Source organism: Netta rufina (assembly GCF_964035555.1).
Source record: "Netta rufina genome assembly, chromosome: 5".
In the NCBI taxonomy this organism is placed as follows: Eukaryota; Metazoa; Chordata; class Aves; order Anseriformes; family Anatidae; genus Netta; species Netta rufina.
In genome coordinates, this window is record NC_140128.1 from 10,139,393 (window position 1) to 10,157,266 (window position 17,874).

A 17,874-nucleotide genomic window follows, 5' to 3' on the forward strand; every position below is an offset into this window, starting at 1 on the left:
TGTCTAAACAGCTTCTAATGTAACTTCAGTTAAAAAAAAGGGGGATCAGCTATCTGAAATAAAGAAGGCCATATTGTCCACTGAAGAAGTTAATCTAAGAGTGGAGCACTACCACTCCAGTGGCAGAACACAGATGTAACACTGATATATTTCTCGGTTATCTTTCCAAATGGCTGCTCTATCAAAATGACCCAGCATCAGATAAAGGTCTGATGACAGAAAAGCAAACAAAAAATAATATATCTTTAAAATGAATATTTTGAGTTTCTGAATATTCACTGGAATTTTGTAGTTGTTGATTAATTTACACCTATTATTTTTCTGACAATTTAAAATTAAAAGGACATGGCTTTCAGAGATGTTAGTCTTAAAAAAGAAAATAAAATGGCTTGCCATTCAGGATTTAATTGACTTTCTAGCATATCAGCTGGGCAAGATATGAAAACGGATTATTTCAGAACTTTGTAGCCAAGTTTACCTTTGGGTTATTCACTGAAGCTTTTAGTACCTTTTGTTACCAACAGTAACTTTTCATTTGTTTATTTTTAAGAAAAAAATAAATTAAAAAAGTAGTATCTCTTTCTGCCTACATAGCTCCTAAACTCAACCAAAAATACTGCCTTATTTTTTTCCTTAATTTGGGAATTATTGTGACACTAATAGACCACTCCTTAGGTGAAGACAAGCTGGACCGTATTATAAAGAGCAATTCAGAAGTCATCCAGTATTTCTACTAGCCAAATCTTGACTGCCAGGTCAAATATGAAATATGAGTTCCAGCTGTATTTTTGTCCTTGTGGGAGAAATTTTCCTTCCCTCTCTGATTTACTTCTTATCACTTCTCCTCACAGCTATCTCCTCCTTTTTCTTTAGAGGAAAAAAAAAAAAAAAAAAAAAGAAGAAGCCTGCCTTAGTGTAGACATTTTTTTTCTACAACAACAATTCTAAGCTTGGAAACTAGAAAAACAAACAAACAAACAAACAAACAAACAACAACAACAAAAAAAAAAAAACAGCTTAAGCAGCTGCTGTTGACAACACTGTCAGTCCTCAAAACTGCTGATAAAACTTACGGTGTGCCTGGATTTCTCCTCCAGACAAATTATGAGAACATCAAAAAGAGAAAATGCATTTTTTGCTTTCTCTTTTTGGGTGTTTTTTGTTTTTGTTTGTTTGTTTGTTTTAAACCTGCTGTTTATTTGCCTTTTTAGGTTTAAAGAAAGATGTATCTGTTGCCAGAAAGAGAAATAAAAACACTTGCAGAGCAACTGAACTAATGTATATGTCAACCATCTCATCTAACTTCTTTCAAAAAGACACTTGCTGCACTCTTTAATTTCTCCCAATATAGTCAGCCTATGGTTGGGACCAAGCGAGATCTTAACCTGATCTTTGCACAGCTCTTCAGTGTCTTCTGAAGGTTTATGTTTTCCACATTATCTCTGCAGCTCTTGACTGAACTCCTTCCAGTACACCACAGGACCTTTAAATTCTAGACACCAAAAGTAACTATAGAATTTTATTATTGGCCTCCCTAGAGCTGTTTATGGAGGAAACAGCACCTCCCTTGGCTACTTAATATACCCTTCGCAAATACATACAAGGATCACGTTTTCTCTATTAGCTACCATATCACACTGCTAGATGCCATTCAATGTCTTATTCTCCACATGTTAAAAGTCATTTTTGAGTACCTTCCTCTTGTAATTACTTTACTAATTACCAAAGAAGCATTCGTTTCCCCCAGTTTTACATTACCAACCATTATATCTCTGCCCATTTGCAGAAACTCCATAAATAAAAATTCTTAACTGCACAGAAAATTTCAGTACCAAAACAGTCAAAATATCTCAGATAATGATAATACATGCTAGAACATTTAATGACACTTACTTTACCAGGCTTGTTTGCCTCAAAGCTGTTTTCTTTAAATTTCTCCTGCAGGGTCTCAGCTAACCGACAAAGTAAGGCACCATTATCCAATTTCTCCATAAAGGTTTCTGCTGTTATTTCTCTACCTGAACAGCAAGCAGAAAGTTAGCATGGCAAAAAGTGTGCAATAGTATCAATTGCACTTATTAAAAAAAAAAAAAAAAAAAAAAAAAAGGACATTCTAAATACATAGACAACAACTTGAAAAAACATGCTTTAACTGAATAACTTGCATTACATTCAATACTTAGTGAATAATCTCACTACTACCTCACCAGTACATATACAGCAAATTATTCAAAAATAACATGCTTTTGGGGGGAAGGTATGTTACCAGAAAATAATTCCAGCCTATAAGAAATCACATACAGCATTTTACATAAGAAATTCCAGTGCTTTTAGCTGTCTTTTTTACCTGTGCAGCAGGCAGATGATTTACACCAGTATGTGTGGGTAGCTATAGCATAAGAATTGCTAACACTATTACTGCAGATTATTTTGCAACAGAAGCAGCAAACTGTGCAAAGAAGGAAATGACAGTTTTCTTTAACGAGCCTTCAAGACTTGATCCTGCAAAAATGTGAGCAAATACTAGTGACTGCAAAGCCCCTTGGAAAAAACATTTTTCAGAAGAAATGTTAGATTCGTTAAAAAAAAAAAAAAAAAAGAGAGAGAGAGAGAGAGAGAGATGACAAAATTTCATGTCATGTATCTACTTGCCACACAAATTAAAACTTTCATCCAAAAGAACAGAACCAATAGTCTGATTTGATATTGCCATTCTGGCTGATAACATCAAAATATGCTGGCTGGAACAAAGCCAACTACCTTCCATGACTCTACCACTGCATCTTCCTGCAGGAGGAGATCCCGAGTGTCCCACAGAGAGACCTGCCTTCTGATGAGGCTGGACAGTCCAGTTGAAAAGGGAATTATTTGCTGCCTCAAACTAAACTCCCAGAATCACAACATCATTTTCAAATTAAATTATTTGTAATTCTTGTTGAAACTTTTCATATTTTTACTGGAAAAAATTGGCTTCTCTTTGGAGACTCTTTTGACCAGCAGCTGTCTTGTTCAGCATTCTTAACTTCTACCAATACCAAGAGAGAAACAAGGACTAATTATTGCTAATTATTGCTTTTCCCATTAAGACAGAACTTAGTTTTTGTTTGTTTGTTTGTTTGTTTGGGTGCACTTTTTTTTTTGTGTGTGTGTGATATCTTCCTCTGTAATTTGGAAACTGGAATAACACAGTCAACTCATTTTTTTCATAGGATATTACACAGCAATCCCAAATAATGTTGTGAGACTGGTTCCCAAGCCCATTCACATCCACTTCTGCTACTCAAAACTGATTTAAAAAAAAAAAAAAAAAAAAGTAGGTAGAAGTCTGCCCACTGCTGGTTATTTTTGCCACAGATTTTTGACCAGGAAGCAGCTGCCTGACCAAATCAGTTAATCAGTTTTATACTTTTCCAGTCAGTGTGGGAAAAATTATTTTCCATGAGATGTCTGGAAACTGAAAGCATTAGTCTGCTTAGAGCTGGTTCACAATGTTTTTGCCAAAAAAAAAAAAAAAAAAAAAGGAAAAAAATAGGAAAGCTATGAAAAAGATTAAGTAGAAATAAAGCTTTTCTATACTTTTTCATTGAGAAGGGAAACCAAATACTCAAAAATAAAAATGAAATAGATAATTAAAAACTAATGTTATACCCTAACATACTGTGAGTACATTGTAATCTGATAATCAGTGTTCACTTACAACATTGAAGAGAGAAGTATTATAAAGCAATATCAGTAAAAAGGAAAGATTGTTTGTCTAGGCCCTTGCCTGAAAACTGTTAGATACTTCAGCATCCTTTGGACAAAAAAATGCCTAGTCTTTTCAGTTTGGTCAGTTAAAGAATAAAGATTAAGACAAAGATCTTTGCAGCAATTCATTCTCACATACAACAGACTTACATTTCTGGTTACAGTTAAATCTGCTTTTTCAAATGCATTCCTCAGAAATATCTGTTTAATGTCAGTTGGTTCTATTTGTTTGTTTGTTTTTCCTCTCCCCTCCCTTAATTCCCTCTGCCATACAGCCTGCTTTATAGCTCCCATACACGGAAATTACTTCTCCAGGCAGAAGAGCAGTAGCAGCACTGCAAACATTGATCATGGTGGTAGCTTATGCGTAACTGACATGATTTTAGCAGTGCCTCCAATTCAGCTGAAGCTGGGTCTCAATCTGTAACAGGCCACAGATACAAAAATTGAGCATTTCAGCACCTCAATAAACATCATCGCCATTCTAGCTTCTGTTTTATTCCCATTTGCGCCATCAACATTTATGGCAAAAGGTATAAACCAATAGAAACCTGAAATTGAAATATTACCATGTTATAGGAACTGCTTTATTTTTAATGAAGTATTGGATTTTTTTTAATAGACTCATTTTCTCTTTTAAAAATCTATTTCAAACATTTTTAATCTCTGCAAGGTTTTACTTTTGTTTTGAAATGCACAATTACCTCTTGCATGGGTAAAAGAGAAATCACATCCTACCAATCTATTCTGTTTTATAATTTATAGATGCAATTTATAGATTTTACTGGTCAAGCCTTAAAAAACAAAACAAAACATAACAAAAACCATGACACTTAAACCTATTTAAAGCTATTTTCTCTTTAAACAGACACAGGAAAGATCTTCTATCTTCTGCTTATATTTAACAATATGTTTACACTATTTTTAATGCTGAATTGTATTAGCAGTTTGGTCACTGCATATTGTATGCTAAGCTGGAGTATTTTAGTTCTGTTCCCTTTTATGAAAGCTGAAAGAATGAGTTTTGCACTGAACATCTGTATCCAATGAAAAATATATTAGGTGTCAGCTTTCAATTCACTGTATTTTATGGCTCCAAGAGGTGGTATTTCTTTGCTAAAACAGACACTCTGACATATTTAACAGTTGAAATGTATTGATTCAAATGAGAGTAATGTTCATAGCCTGAGGAAAAAAACGGCTCTGTGTATTTGTATGGAAAAAACATTAAACTCCATTAAAAATGTATAACTCCCCCTATAATTACAAGAAAGCAGTTGCAATGTTTTTATAGAATGGTAATAACATTAAATATAATAAAAAACAACACTAGAAGTATGAAAAAAAAAAACAGGAATATGAAGTCTTTCTCAAACCTTACAAGCATTGCTTACCCTCTCTTACACTACACTGACCAGATACCCCTTAAAAAAGTAGTTCTTTTTCCTGAATGCCTATTGCTTGGGAACTGCGGGCAGCTATCTGCAAGGCCACCCAGCCCTGGGGTCTTCATACAAGCAGACTGGGAGGTCTGTGAAAGAACAACTGCAAAGAGCCCGTATCCTCACCCTCTTGGGCACATGCCCTGGGTAAAGCACTCCCTGTTGCCCCCCTTCCTCCCCAGACAACCAGAACCTTCAGAAAAAGGTGGAGGGACTTGAATATTAAAACAGAGGTATCAAAGTCTAGCTGCTTCCTCTATTCCGTCCCTGAATTGTTCCACACTCAGTTTAATTCCCACAATGCAAGACACTGGCTCCAGCCCAATAACTAGCTGATAAACTATTTGAAGTGAAGATTGGAATGGTAAGTCAAAAGTAATAGTTTAGAAACAGAAACATCTCTGAAACATCTCAGTAGGAGGATGCTCTTGTACTGCACTGAGGTAGCGGTGGAAGTATTTCTCTTGACCCCTCTACTTGTGTGGCATTCATACCCAAGACAACAAAAAATTGAGGAAAACAATGGCCAATGGTTTTATGCACATAAAAAAACTGCCTCTTTTCTGACAAGAAGGCTGTTGTGTATCCTAGAATAGCAGAGAGCAAGAGGAATAATGTTGATAGCCTTGACATTATTGTTTACTTGAAATGGGATACATAAACAACCCCAGTGGCATGCTGATACTAAAGAAAATTATAAAGTCTCTCAGCTACATAATTTACTCAGTGCCAGCAAAAACACTACAAGTATCAGTGCCATGAATATCTCGATGTTCAGAGATATTCATTATTTCCCTGTATTTCCCACTGGCTTGAGCTGAACACACAGATGTTGAAAATAGAGGTACTGTTACAAAATCCTCTTAGACTGTAAGATAACTGAGCTGAAGGAGGTTTTGCTTAAAACTCAGAATCTAAGAAATACAATTTTCTTACAGAAGACTTCCAAGCCTTCATCCCCCAGATTTTATGCCTCCTTCCACACAGCTTTAAATTCCAAACCTGGTCTCAACTCAGTGCCTCTCCGACCTTCCTCACCTTACTATTGCTCTTCTCCAGGTCTACTCCATTTCCTTATCCAGGCAAGCAACTTTTACATGCCTCGTACACCATGCAATTTCTACAAGTCCAGTTCCTCATTATCTTACAATCTCCAGCTCCTTACCTATGAGTTTCTGAAGCCCAGAAGTTCTGATAGCTAGGGTCTCAGCACCGAAGCCCAGATATGTTCCCATAACCAGGGAATATCTTAAAGGCCTATTTTGTAGTTCCATGTTCTAAATGAAGCAGGATGGAATAAACAATGGTATTGGAATCTCCTGCATCTGGTAAACAGGCCCCAGAAACAGGAAAAAAAGATCAGGCCTTTACACAATAGCCAAAGGGGAAACAGGGAAATTTGCACTTTATATCTGTCCTACACTATCAACTCATCATGAGGCCTGCTCATTCTGATGGAAACCTTTTCCCTCTCCAGATACCTAAGATAAAATGAGACAGTATTGCAGAATACAGAAGGCAGCAAACCCCTGTTGCCTTCAAATTGTCATTTTGCCTCCCTTAGAAGATGAGTGTGGCCCAATGGCTGTAATTCCCATGTGAAGCTCGCTCAAGGTGATACAGATTTCAGTGTCAGCAAGAGGATTCAACTAAACATGTATTATCTATCCAATTCGAAGTGCATCAGCAGTGAAAGCATCGTGCTTACTGTGCTTCATTCGCTCTATACAAAATAAGGACATGGCTAAGGAGATGATCACACCTTGCAAGACAATACATCTCCTCAACTTTGGCACTGCAAAATCTCTCAGCTGAGCCACCAGAGAAAAGTGAGGCTATGAAACAGAACATCCATAAAACATCCAGTATGTAATCCCATTCCTGCTGCAACCCTGAGGCACCCCATTTTGCAAAGGCTATGACGTAAAACATCACAAATCAATCCCATTGGAAACATGGATTTCATCTGAGATGTCCCTCTCCTAGTCCCTGGAATGCAGGCAGGTAACATCTATTCAGCAATGTAGCTGTAACGACAAACTGTTCTTTCAAAAGCTTTGAGTTTCTCCAACACGAATCCAAAAATAAATAGTGAAATGTGTGCAAAAGTACTAGATACTACCCAGAAACAATCTCCATGCTAAACTACAGTAAAATGTCTAATGTCTCAGGGTTAAAATTCTTAGAAAGTTATTTTTCAGATTCATCATGTATCCCAGTCTTCCCGTTTGTCCCTCATATAAGGTCAAATTCTAGCTGTGATGTCTAATTTTTATGTAATTCGTATTATAAAGGTCAATATTCTTTTCATCTTTTCCAGTTTGCAATTTTGAACCCACACAAGGCTTCGCTGGTGCAAAATTAACTGCCACTAACACTGTGTAGGACGTATTTGCTGCTCCACAGAATGCCAAAAATGCCGTCAGTTGATCAAAGTACATCTAAGAGGTTCGTCCCTCTTCTTTACTAAATTACTTTGTAATATTTTTGAAAAATTCTACATTTATTTGAAAAGATTATTTGTCCTTGTTGATCCATAGTACAAATGAATGAACAAAATATTATGAAACAAAATGTGAACAAACATGACAAAAATTAATTTAAGTACATCCTAATTTTTACTATAGTATAAACCGGGCAGTCATATTGTGCTGACATTTTAATAATAAAGTGACATAAAGATACTTAAATGTAGATGACACAAGTTAAAGCATATAGCAAACTAGGGCATGAGTATACAGAACATTTTATCCTACAGCAATATGTGCATTTGTCCTTCCTCTCATGAAAGTTAACCACAATTATATAGTAATTAAACCAAATTTGAATTCTGGGTGAATATCTTTACATGAATATAATTACTTTAATTTAGTTACACTTAATTTATTTTCAGTGTGAATTTTAACTTAATTATTAATTTGAATAACAACATCTACATAGGAATTCAAAGCACTTGAACAAATCACTGTAACTTAGTTCTTCAAAACAATCTCTGAGAAAAAAAAAGCTTGGATGTGAAAAGGTGTAGGGGAATGCATTAAGCAAATGAACTGTGTATGCTGCTTAATTAAAAGAAGGCTGAGCCCATTTCGTTATACAGTGCAGAGTTTGGTGTCCATATGAAAAATCAGATTTTTAATTACAGTTGGCATTTCAGAGCCTCCTGCTGGTTGCTACTTTCCTACTAAAAAAAAGTGACCTCATTCCTAAACTTGTCACTGGAAAAGCTCTGTTAGGAACTGCTAACAAACTTCTATTTGTTTTCGCGTGGCTCACTATAACTTCATTGTTTAAAACAGTTCAACAATACATTAAATCCTTGATAGAACGTGCTTCTACTGATTCAAAAAGCAGTCCTTTGGATTGCTGTCTTGTGGTAATTGGAACGAAAAGGCAGGATTTCTAGATTTTGCTCTGGCATTGCCTAACCAACTTAATATTTGAAACTCATTAATTTAAATGGAAGTACCACACTAAGATGTGATTTAAGGTGCCAATTTTACAGTTTTGAGTTCATAACTATTCCAACTCTAAAATAGGTATCAACTATCTACAAAATATTGTGGTCCTGAGTACATTCTGCTGACACCTAATTTTTCTACTATGCTTCTCAGAGCATAGCAGTATTGCCCTTCCTCTCAAAAAAGACAAACTGCAGCAATGCAGAACATGCAGAGGAAAGGCACTTTGTTATTGTAGGATATCACTGGAAGGGTACAGCTACAGCAGCTGCCAAGACAATACATTGCCTATATTCTCACCAGAGGAGACTCACACAGAAAATCCCCAATTTAAAAAAGCTCATCCAAATTTTCCTCCAAAATAAGATGAGCAAGGTTTTCGGGTAAACACCTCATCTAAAACAGTATTGCCTGATTTTTGAACAAGGGGAGGAACTGTTGCTGTGTTTCTCTTACTGTCATCTTGAGGATAAGGAATTTATTACAAAAATCAGCTATTTCCCTGATGTATTCCCTGTATATTCATGAGCAATATGCTTCTGCTTCACACAGCAGGAGGCAGAGCCAGAACCAGTAACTCCACAGGTCCCAGCCATAACCTGGGGTCAAGCTCCTCTACACACAAGCTTCTGGAAGACTTTGCACACATTGCACTGGGCAGTAATTATCAATCACTAGACTACTTGGTCAGCAAAGAACTATTTAACAGGTTCTTCCATTCAAGACATCCAATACACCTATAGTTTGTACAAGGTCTCCCCATAAAATTATAAGATACACTTAATGGTAGTAAGTAGCACTGTCCAGCTTAATAGAATTAATGCAGAAAGCACATGCAAAGGAAAATTGAAAGGGAAATTTGAGGAAGAACAAACATGGAGGGAGTAAGAGTTCAATCATGCTGCTGTCAGAAACACTGTGGAGTGTTTCTCCGACTACTTATTAGCTTTTCTGACCATGCTAACAAGTGCAGAAGGTGAAGATAGCTAGCTAATCAAAACCACCTTGATTTCTGAAATGCAAAGATGTCTGAAGATCTGCATTTTCAGCTGAGAGCGCATAGAGTTCTCTTACTGCCCAGTGATTACATTACTCTTATTGTATCTTACCCAGTAGGTTTGTGAGCCACAGGGCCAAATCCTCTTTCATCGGCAACAAGTTGGCCTCATGTCTACTGGCAAGCCACTGACTGTACTGATGCATATCAGAGAGGCCAGGCCCACGTGCCTTCGGGCTCAGAGCAGTGCACATTGCTTATCCACTTGTTGTACCTGTTGGATTGTCAAGAAGAAAAAAAAAATCCATTATACCAAATAAACTTTGACAGGTTCTCTTTTTAGAATTGTAGTAGACAACAATGTTAGCTATGATTGTAAGAAATCAGATGTCAGACAAACAGATGGGTATCTAACACATGAACACTTCAACTGAAGTCTTGTTTTGTTAATGGCTCGCGTTGCCACTGATTAAATCACATAGATAAACGTCTACTTCATTTGTACTCACCAAGCTACACATGTTGCCATCACAAAACCAAATATTCTGCAAGGAATGATTAAAATCAAATGAAAATAAACATTTCACACAACTCACTACGGTGCCTGATCCAATATCCATTCAAAACAAATGGAAAGCTTCAAAGATTGTTGGACCAGACCCAAAAAAAACATGTGAACAACTGAGTTACGCTACCGCAGCAAACTTACTAACAATTAACAAATCCAGTTACCAGGTGGGATCCACGTATTCCGCAGCTTTAGAATAACCAAAGAAAAAACACCACGTGGATTTACTGAATAACATTGTTTCTTCAGAAAGCAGCATGACAGCCAGTGCTGATCACCCACACTTCCCACTTCCACCATTTGCACAAAGACTCCTCTGCTTCAGTGACAACTTCTGGAAACTTTCGTTTCAGGTAAGACAATACGTCATGTGTTAAATATTAGTCAAGTGTTCAGACTCCTGCAGTGGCCAGGGATGTTAGGCCCACAGGACCTATATCCCTGTTCCTGAAGGACTAATTCTCCCATCTGTGGCATTCGTGTGCTAAGAAAGAAGGTTATTTTTTTTTTCCTGAAAAGAAAATCAGACCTGAACCCTAATGCTTGCAGCAATGACTGGGATGCTTTCTTGCCTGGCAGGCAGTAGCCTACTGAAAACCTGGTTGCACCAACAAGGCCTTATGGAGGTTGAAAGATTATTAATGGGCTAGGGGGTAAAAGTCCTAAGAAATTGTTCTTTGCCTGTTGTCCCAGGTGACCCGTGCTAACTGTGGTTATATGTGGCAGCTGACTTCAGCTTATGAAGCATTGCAAACACTGTTTCTTTCTGTGCACTGCATACCTTTCAAGTCAGGTAAGAGGTAATAGTGACTTAAAAAAAAAAGTCCAATTTGTTATACTATTCCACTGTGGTCTGGAATAGCAAGAATACTTAAAATAAATTCTTTGCCAAAAGGAAAATGTTTACTGAATGTAAAAAGTAATTGCATTTCCATAAAACTGTGCTGTAACCTGCATTTCCAAATACATGAAAAGCTATTTGGGATATTTTAACATTTACATTAAAATACTCCAGCATTTTTAAACCATACCCTGGGTAACTAAACTTCTTGTTCACAAAAGCTTCTGCGTAGCTCTTGATGAGAGCACCCAACCTCCCACTCTAAACCCTGAAACTTTAGTTGCCCTTGAAATAGTTGGACACAGCTTTGACTATGACTCTACCTCTCACTGAAATCAGCCGGTTTTCAGCTGGGAGGTAGGTGGGAGGGCCTGGGGGGGGGGGGGGGGGAGGGTGGAGAAGGAGACAGAGATGGCAATAAAGCTTGTATTCCTGCATACAAATACGTATTTCTGAATTATCATTATATTTGATAGTTTTCTAACAAGAAAAATCCTTAAGTATCAAAATTCCTTTGGAAGCCAAGCATTTTAAGATAGACTAAAAATGTAAACGAAGCACAGCTCTGTTCTGTAAACTGACTTGTTACAAACATCAGCCTGAACTTGTGTTTGTCTGGTTGATTACATTCAAGTTATACCTGTTCATTTTGTTCAAGGGGAAAAAAAAAAAAGAATTAGGCAGTTGACTGTGCAAAAAGTTATCAGGAATGTCACTCACAAAATGGATTCCTTCTAACTAAATGATGCGAACAGCTTCGGACTTGTAATGACAATGTATTTAAAGCTGTTTGAAGTGACTTGGAACCACACAATTGATGCTTCAAATCACTGCTTCTCTTTGGACAGATGGAAACAGAAGCAAGATGGAAAACTAACACCACTTGTCTTCAAAGAGTATGTGGGAAAAATCAGGGATAAATACATGTACTTGTTACTTTCTTTGCAGACAAAAAGTAGTTTTAAAATAATTTGTGAATGATTTCTGGAGTCTATCAACTCCACTGATGAGGTGAGAAGCAGAATAGAAACTAGTTTGCTCTCTTTAATTGTCTTGGAAATTGCACCAGTTAAAATAATAATAATTAAAAAAAAAAAAAAAAAAAAGTTTGTTTCATATACAATACACAAATAAAGCACAAGAAAAATGCATCTTTTTCATCTATTTCCCAGTTATACACCAACTATGTAGCTGAATATTTCGGAAACAAAGTCCTGCAATTTGTTTCTTTTGATAAATATACTGAAAAACACATATCCAGGATTTAGAAGTACCATTGTTCTACAGGAAACAACTACACATTGCACCTCGTCACTGGAAATAATTTCAAGATTCATAAAGGCTTTGAGGAGATGGTTGGACTTGATGACCCTTGGATGTCCCTTCCAACCTACATGTACGCTGCTCTTTAATATTTCAAGGATGTACACAGACATTTCATGGGGCACCCATCAGATGGCACACAGCTGGGCTGTGCTAACAGCAAAACCAGGGAGACAAAACCCTGTCCTTTCACCTCAAGAAAGCTGCACCTACAAATGTAGGTGCACTCCTACGACCTTGTATGTGAGATGTGGAGTTAATTGATTACCACCATTATAATATGCCTCACAGACGGCCTGAAAGCTGCAGTTGGCTTCCACCAATGAAGCAGGACTAATTCTAAAGGGGAAAAGTTACCTTTTTATTTTTTTTTTTTAAATTGTTGTTATTGTTTCTTTGTTTAAAGAACAGAAAAAAGGGAGTGAAGTCTCCTGGACCAGCTACACAGAGATGGTTTGGGTTTCCCTGTCAGTCTATGAAACAAGCACTGCAGTCTGTTTATGCTTCAATTTGTTGTCTGGGGAAATGCAGAACACAGAATTGACAGATCTGAGATATTATTTGAGTTCAGGTCTAAAATCTTGAAATATGCTTCATACTGACCTCTCTTGTCTTACAAAACTCAGCAACCAGGCTGAATGAAATTCAGGAAACTTGGGCCTCAGTGCAGGAAGGAAAATGGGAGAATAAAGAGCTCTGACTTTGGAGGATAAATAGGTATTTGAATCTGGTAATAACCTTACTAGTAAGAAGAGCCAAGATCCAGAACAAGAATCATGCTCTGAGTTTAAGGTGGTTTTAACAGGACACAGGGTCACAGAATGGGACAAGTTGGAAAGATGAAGAAAGACAAGAAGAGCTATAAACTGAATGATTTGGGCATCTCTACACTGGGATTAGGTCTGCTTGAAATAGTAGCCCTGAATTAACCATAGTTACTGAAAGGATATGGGTTAATTTGCAGAGCTGACATATAAAGTTCAGACAGCAGAAAGAGAAAATCAATACTTATGAAAACTCTTCACAGAAAAGAACCCTGAAGAATCACAGATGAACCATGTAGAATCCAACTTTATCTCTAAGTTTAATTTCATGTCTGAGAAGATTTCTTCTTCTTCCCCACTACTTCCCCACCACTGCCACTTCTCTGCAAGCCTGCACTACACCTCAGTAAAATATTTCCTTGCTAGAATCCAAGCAAGAAAGTCTTACCTCAGATGTTTAAAATAAAAATCAGCCTTCAAGGAACAGAGCACAATTACTCCTGTAGCACCTGTAGCTCCTATCACAAATTCTACAAGAGACAGCTGTGGTACAGCTATCAAATTGTGACAGAAGCTATAAACTCCTAAATATTCTTTATGTGAACACTGACTGCTACTGAACCTCTAAGTTTAACTCAAGCCTCCACAATATTTCAGTACTGAAGCACCTACACTCCATCAGTGAAGTACCTACACTTCAGCCTAGAAAAGAAAACATTCTGGGGAGACCTTACAGTAACCTACCAGTACTTAAAAGGGGCCTACAAGAAAGATGGGGAGAGACTCTTTATCAGGAAGCTTAGCAACAGGAGAAGGAAGAATGGCTTTAAACTAAGGGTATGTTAGGTTAGATGTTACAAAGAAATTCTTCACTCTCAGAGCAGTGAGGCACTTGCACAGGCTGCCCAGAGAAGCTGTGGCTGCCCCATCCCTGGAGGTGTTCAAGGCCAGGTTGGATAGGGCTTTGGGCAACCTGAGCTGGTGGGAGGTGTCCCTGCCCATGGAAGGGGGTTGGAACCAGGTGGTCTTTCTGATCCCTTGAAACCCAAAGCATTCTAAAGAATGCTTCTAGAATTCTTCCAAAGAATTCTATGATTCTACACCATCATCTCACTGCTTTAAGACGTATTAAGATATTTACTTTTTGGTGAGGCAGTGAAAACTGTCATGACAATATAGCATTGACGGTATCAGTAAGAGAGATTACCTAACTTGCCACAGAGGTAAACAGTAGCATTCAAGGATACATGGCTACAGCTGAGGAGGCAATCTGCTTTGGCTCCAACAACTATTTCATCCTTTCCTTTTGGCAGACACAAGGTATGAACAAAGTAGCCAAAAAATATTGTTTTTCCCTATCTCACTACTTCCTAACAGCAACATCAAATCAACATATATACAGTTCTTTAAAACTAGCCAACACAAACATGTCAAATATCTCATTTTGTATGTTACACTTCTCTATGAACTGTTGAAGCTGACATGAGATATGCCTAAGTATTTTTAAAACTTACCTCTAAATGTTTTGCTCCTCAAAAAGCAATTTCTTCCCCCTATTCTGAAGGCAAAGTAGGAAAGGTCTTAAACTACTTTTCATTCTGTTTTGTTACAGGTCATATTTATGCAGCACAGCCTTTTTCTTTCTTTTTCCTTTTTTTTTTTTTTCCAACCTCTGTCAATAAGAAGAAAACATCTCAAATTCTCAGACCTATTGTCTAGCTGAAGAATTCAATGTGGGATAGTTTACAGTACACCCAGTGTCTTGTAACAGATTGAACACACTGAAAGGTTATATTTCTCTCTGCTTGCTTCTACTAAACAGTGAAGTTTTTATTTTGCTTTACAGTAGTACATTTAGTTTTCTGTGTATTGTAGCTCTCTGCTTGTATTTTGCCAGCAGTGTAACTTACACTATCTGCTGATTGTTGTTAGTGATCATCAGATGAAAGCAAAGAGAATCAAACAAGTAATCTTCTGTAATTCCACTGGCTTTTGTTGGGGTTAACCAGTAGAATAAAAAGATTCAAGAATAATGCACTCTGTATTTAAAACACACAGGAGTCAAAAATTGTTTAATCCAGAAAGTAAGACTGGCCACACAATTAAGTGCCCACAGTTGCATATCCCTGGATTCAATTCCATTTCTGATTCCAACCACCTTCCTTTATGAGCAAGTTTTCATAACACTACTCTTCTAACAAATTGGAGCATTATCAGAATGAAAAGATTGTTTACTCTGCATTGTAAGAAGTGTGTATAAGTGTAGGTGCACGCATATATATGCACATGTGAAAAAAATACACATGCTCCAGCCTGTGAATTCATCAGGCAAATCAGTAACTTGTTACTCCCAACTACCCACCTAGCACATATACATAATGGTTTATACAGAGAACCTGCTGGCTTTGCAGTGCTCTCTGTTAGATGAGTTTCGCTGTTGCTTCAGCCTTGTCCCTAATTACGACACGTGCATTTAGGTCTCAGCAAACAAAAGGAGGATTGAACCACTCCTTTTTACTTGCTGCATGATACTGTCCTGCCGGGTCAGGGACAAAGTCTTTCTGAGTCACTTCCTCTTTATACTTTGTTTTAAGAACTAGTATAGAAATGAAATATCTAGCAAAACAAGTCTATTTCTTTGTATTCAGTTAGAAAAGTATAAAAAGATGTTAAAATTGGATAGGAAGGAAAAAATCCTAAAGCAAATACAGAACTATGTTGAGATCTATCAGATCATCTCTTATGCAAAGGTACTTTGTACTACACCAGCTTGATCTAAGCTGCATCACAGACCTGTTGCTTGAGTGTACAACAGGGATGTGTTCGGGCTCTCTAGCCTAGCAGGCAGGACATTGGACTGGCTCCTTTCAGTTGGCAGCCAGAACAGAATTAGCCAGGAGGGAAGATTTGTGCACATGCCAGTTCAGTGGCCTACTCACTCTACAAAGCTGGAACAGAAGATGGCATAACTCAGTCTTGGAACCCAGTGTCCAAGGCAATTTCCTCAAGCTTTCACAGAAGTAAATACTTAGGCTTTAAGCTTGTGAAATGATGTTTCCCCTACTATGGTAGGAGGAAGCGTGTTAGCTATCTAGTCATAGAAGAGAAAATACCATGCATTCAACCGTGCAATAGCTTCACTGTCAGTGGTAGAGAGAGCAGACAGCAGCTTAGACGAGAGCAGCAAAAGTTTTCTCTGAAGGAACTGGAACTTGAACACTAGACTGCGCATTGGCTTTGACAGAGGGGTATCGGCTATAACTGCAGACAATCTCCTGCTGTCTTAGAGAGAAGGTAATGCTATTGGAAAGCAGCCATCCTGGAAAGAGAGGAGACAGAGGATCAAAAGCCAGAACAGAGCTCATGAGTATCTGGCAAGGGTCTCTGCTGGATCTCCCTGCTAGTCCTAATCACCTCAAGCAGATGGAAAAGAACAGAACTTTTGAAACTGTACTAGAGTTTAAGTGGACTGTGTGAAGCAGTCGCTTACTGTAAGCTGGGTGCAAAAGAAGCTTAAATAAAAGATCCCACATTCATAAATAAAGTTGCGGCAACAAAACACACTTTTGTGTGAGCAGAAGTGATGCTGCCCACAAAGTGGGATTCATACTTGCAATCGCCCCTGTCTCAGCAGCAAGTGCCACTCACACATACAGAATGCCTAAGCATAAGCACGCGCACTGATTTTTATCTTCCTACCTTGGTGTTGACATATTTTTCAGATTTGGACAGAATAATATAAATCCACAAACTAAAGACTGCTTTTTGTTTTTTTCCACATCCTCAACCATATACATATGTGTGCACACACTTGTGTATGCAGAAGCTGAGGGTGGGGGGAGAAGATGTGAATGCCTTCCTTAGAAAGCCACAGGGTAACTAACAACTTCTGTAATTTATGTCTTTGGTGTCAGGAAACTTCTTAATGGTGAGATCTGCTAGACAGTGGTATAACTTGAAGTCAAGTTGTGAAAGCTCCTCTGCTTGAAATACTTCAAATAGACTAAACGAAGCCATAGGACTATGAGCAGAGACCCATCACTCACTGGTCAATGTGAAACAGGCAATTTTTGTCACCTGCAGTTTTCAGCTTAGTGCAGAACAGTTATCTCTTTCCTTCTGTCATTCTACATGTGTAAAAACAAACACAGTCACTTTTAAAGTTATGATTCTGCCACTACCTCTCATAGCTCCTCTTCAAAAGCTAGTACAGAGCCTTCCCTTCTGTAAGGCATGACAGGTCATTCTTATCTGCATCATCTTAAATGTGTATATATGTAATCTTAGTTTTCTCAGTACCCTAAACAAGAAGATAAAACATAGGCTCACAGATGCAGCAAGCGTATTTTTAAAAGGAAATTCAATTTTTCTAGTTATTTTATTATCCTTATAAACTATACCACAACCAATTTAGCCCAAGGTTTCTGGAGCTTTCCCAGATTGACTTGGAGCATACTGTACGTGTTCGGGGGGAGGGGCACCGGAGGGGAACCACCATCTGAAACTCATTAATCAATTAGAATTTTTAAGGGCTTACATCAAAATGTGATCTACACTGATAAAGTAAACTTTAATCACAAGAAGCCTTTGTCCTTTCCTTTATGAATATACTCGCTACAAACGCGCGCAGCGCTCAGAGCGGAGGATGCAGAACCTGGCAGAAGCAGCGCACTGATACTTTAGACCTGTAAGGCCCTTGGTCTGAGGCCAGACCAAAATGAAGTTAACCAC

The 17,874-nt window shown here is 37.7% G+C and overlaps 1 protein-coding gene across 1 annotated transcript in view; it reads right to left on the minus strand.

The window, feature by feature from the left end:
* Positions 1-9,901, minus strand: part of GAS2 (growth arrest specific 2) — a gene marked incomplete at both ends in the record, with an annotated part of 78,683 nt that extends 68,782 nt beyond the window's left edge. Inside the window, 2 exons of the mRNA XM_084287235.1 lie at positions 1,894-2,018; positions 9,760-9,901. Coding sequence (XP_084143361.1) covers positions 1,894-2,018; positions 9,760-9,901 — 267 coding nt within the window. The remainder of the gene's footprint in view (positions 1-1,893; positions 2,019-9,759) is intronic.
* Between the last annotated feature and the right edge of the window lie 7,973 nt (positions 9,902-17,874).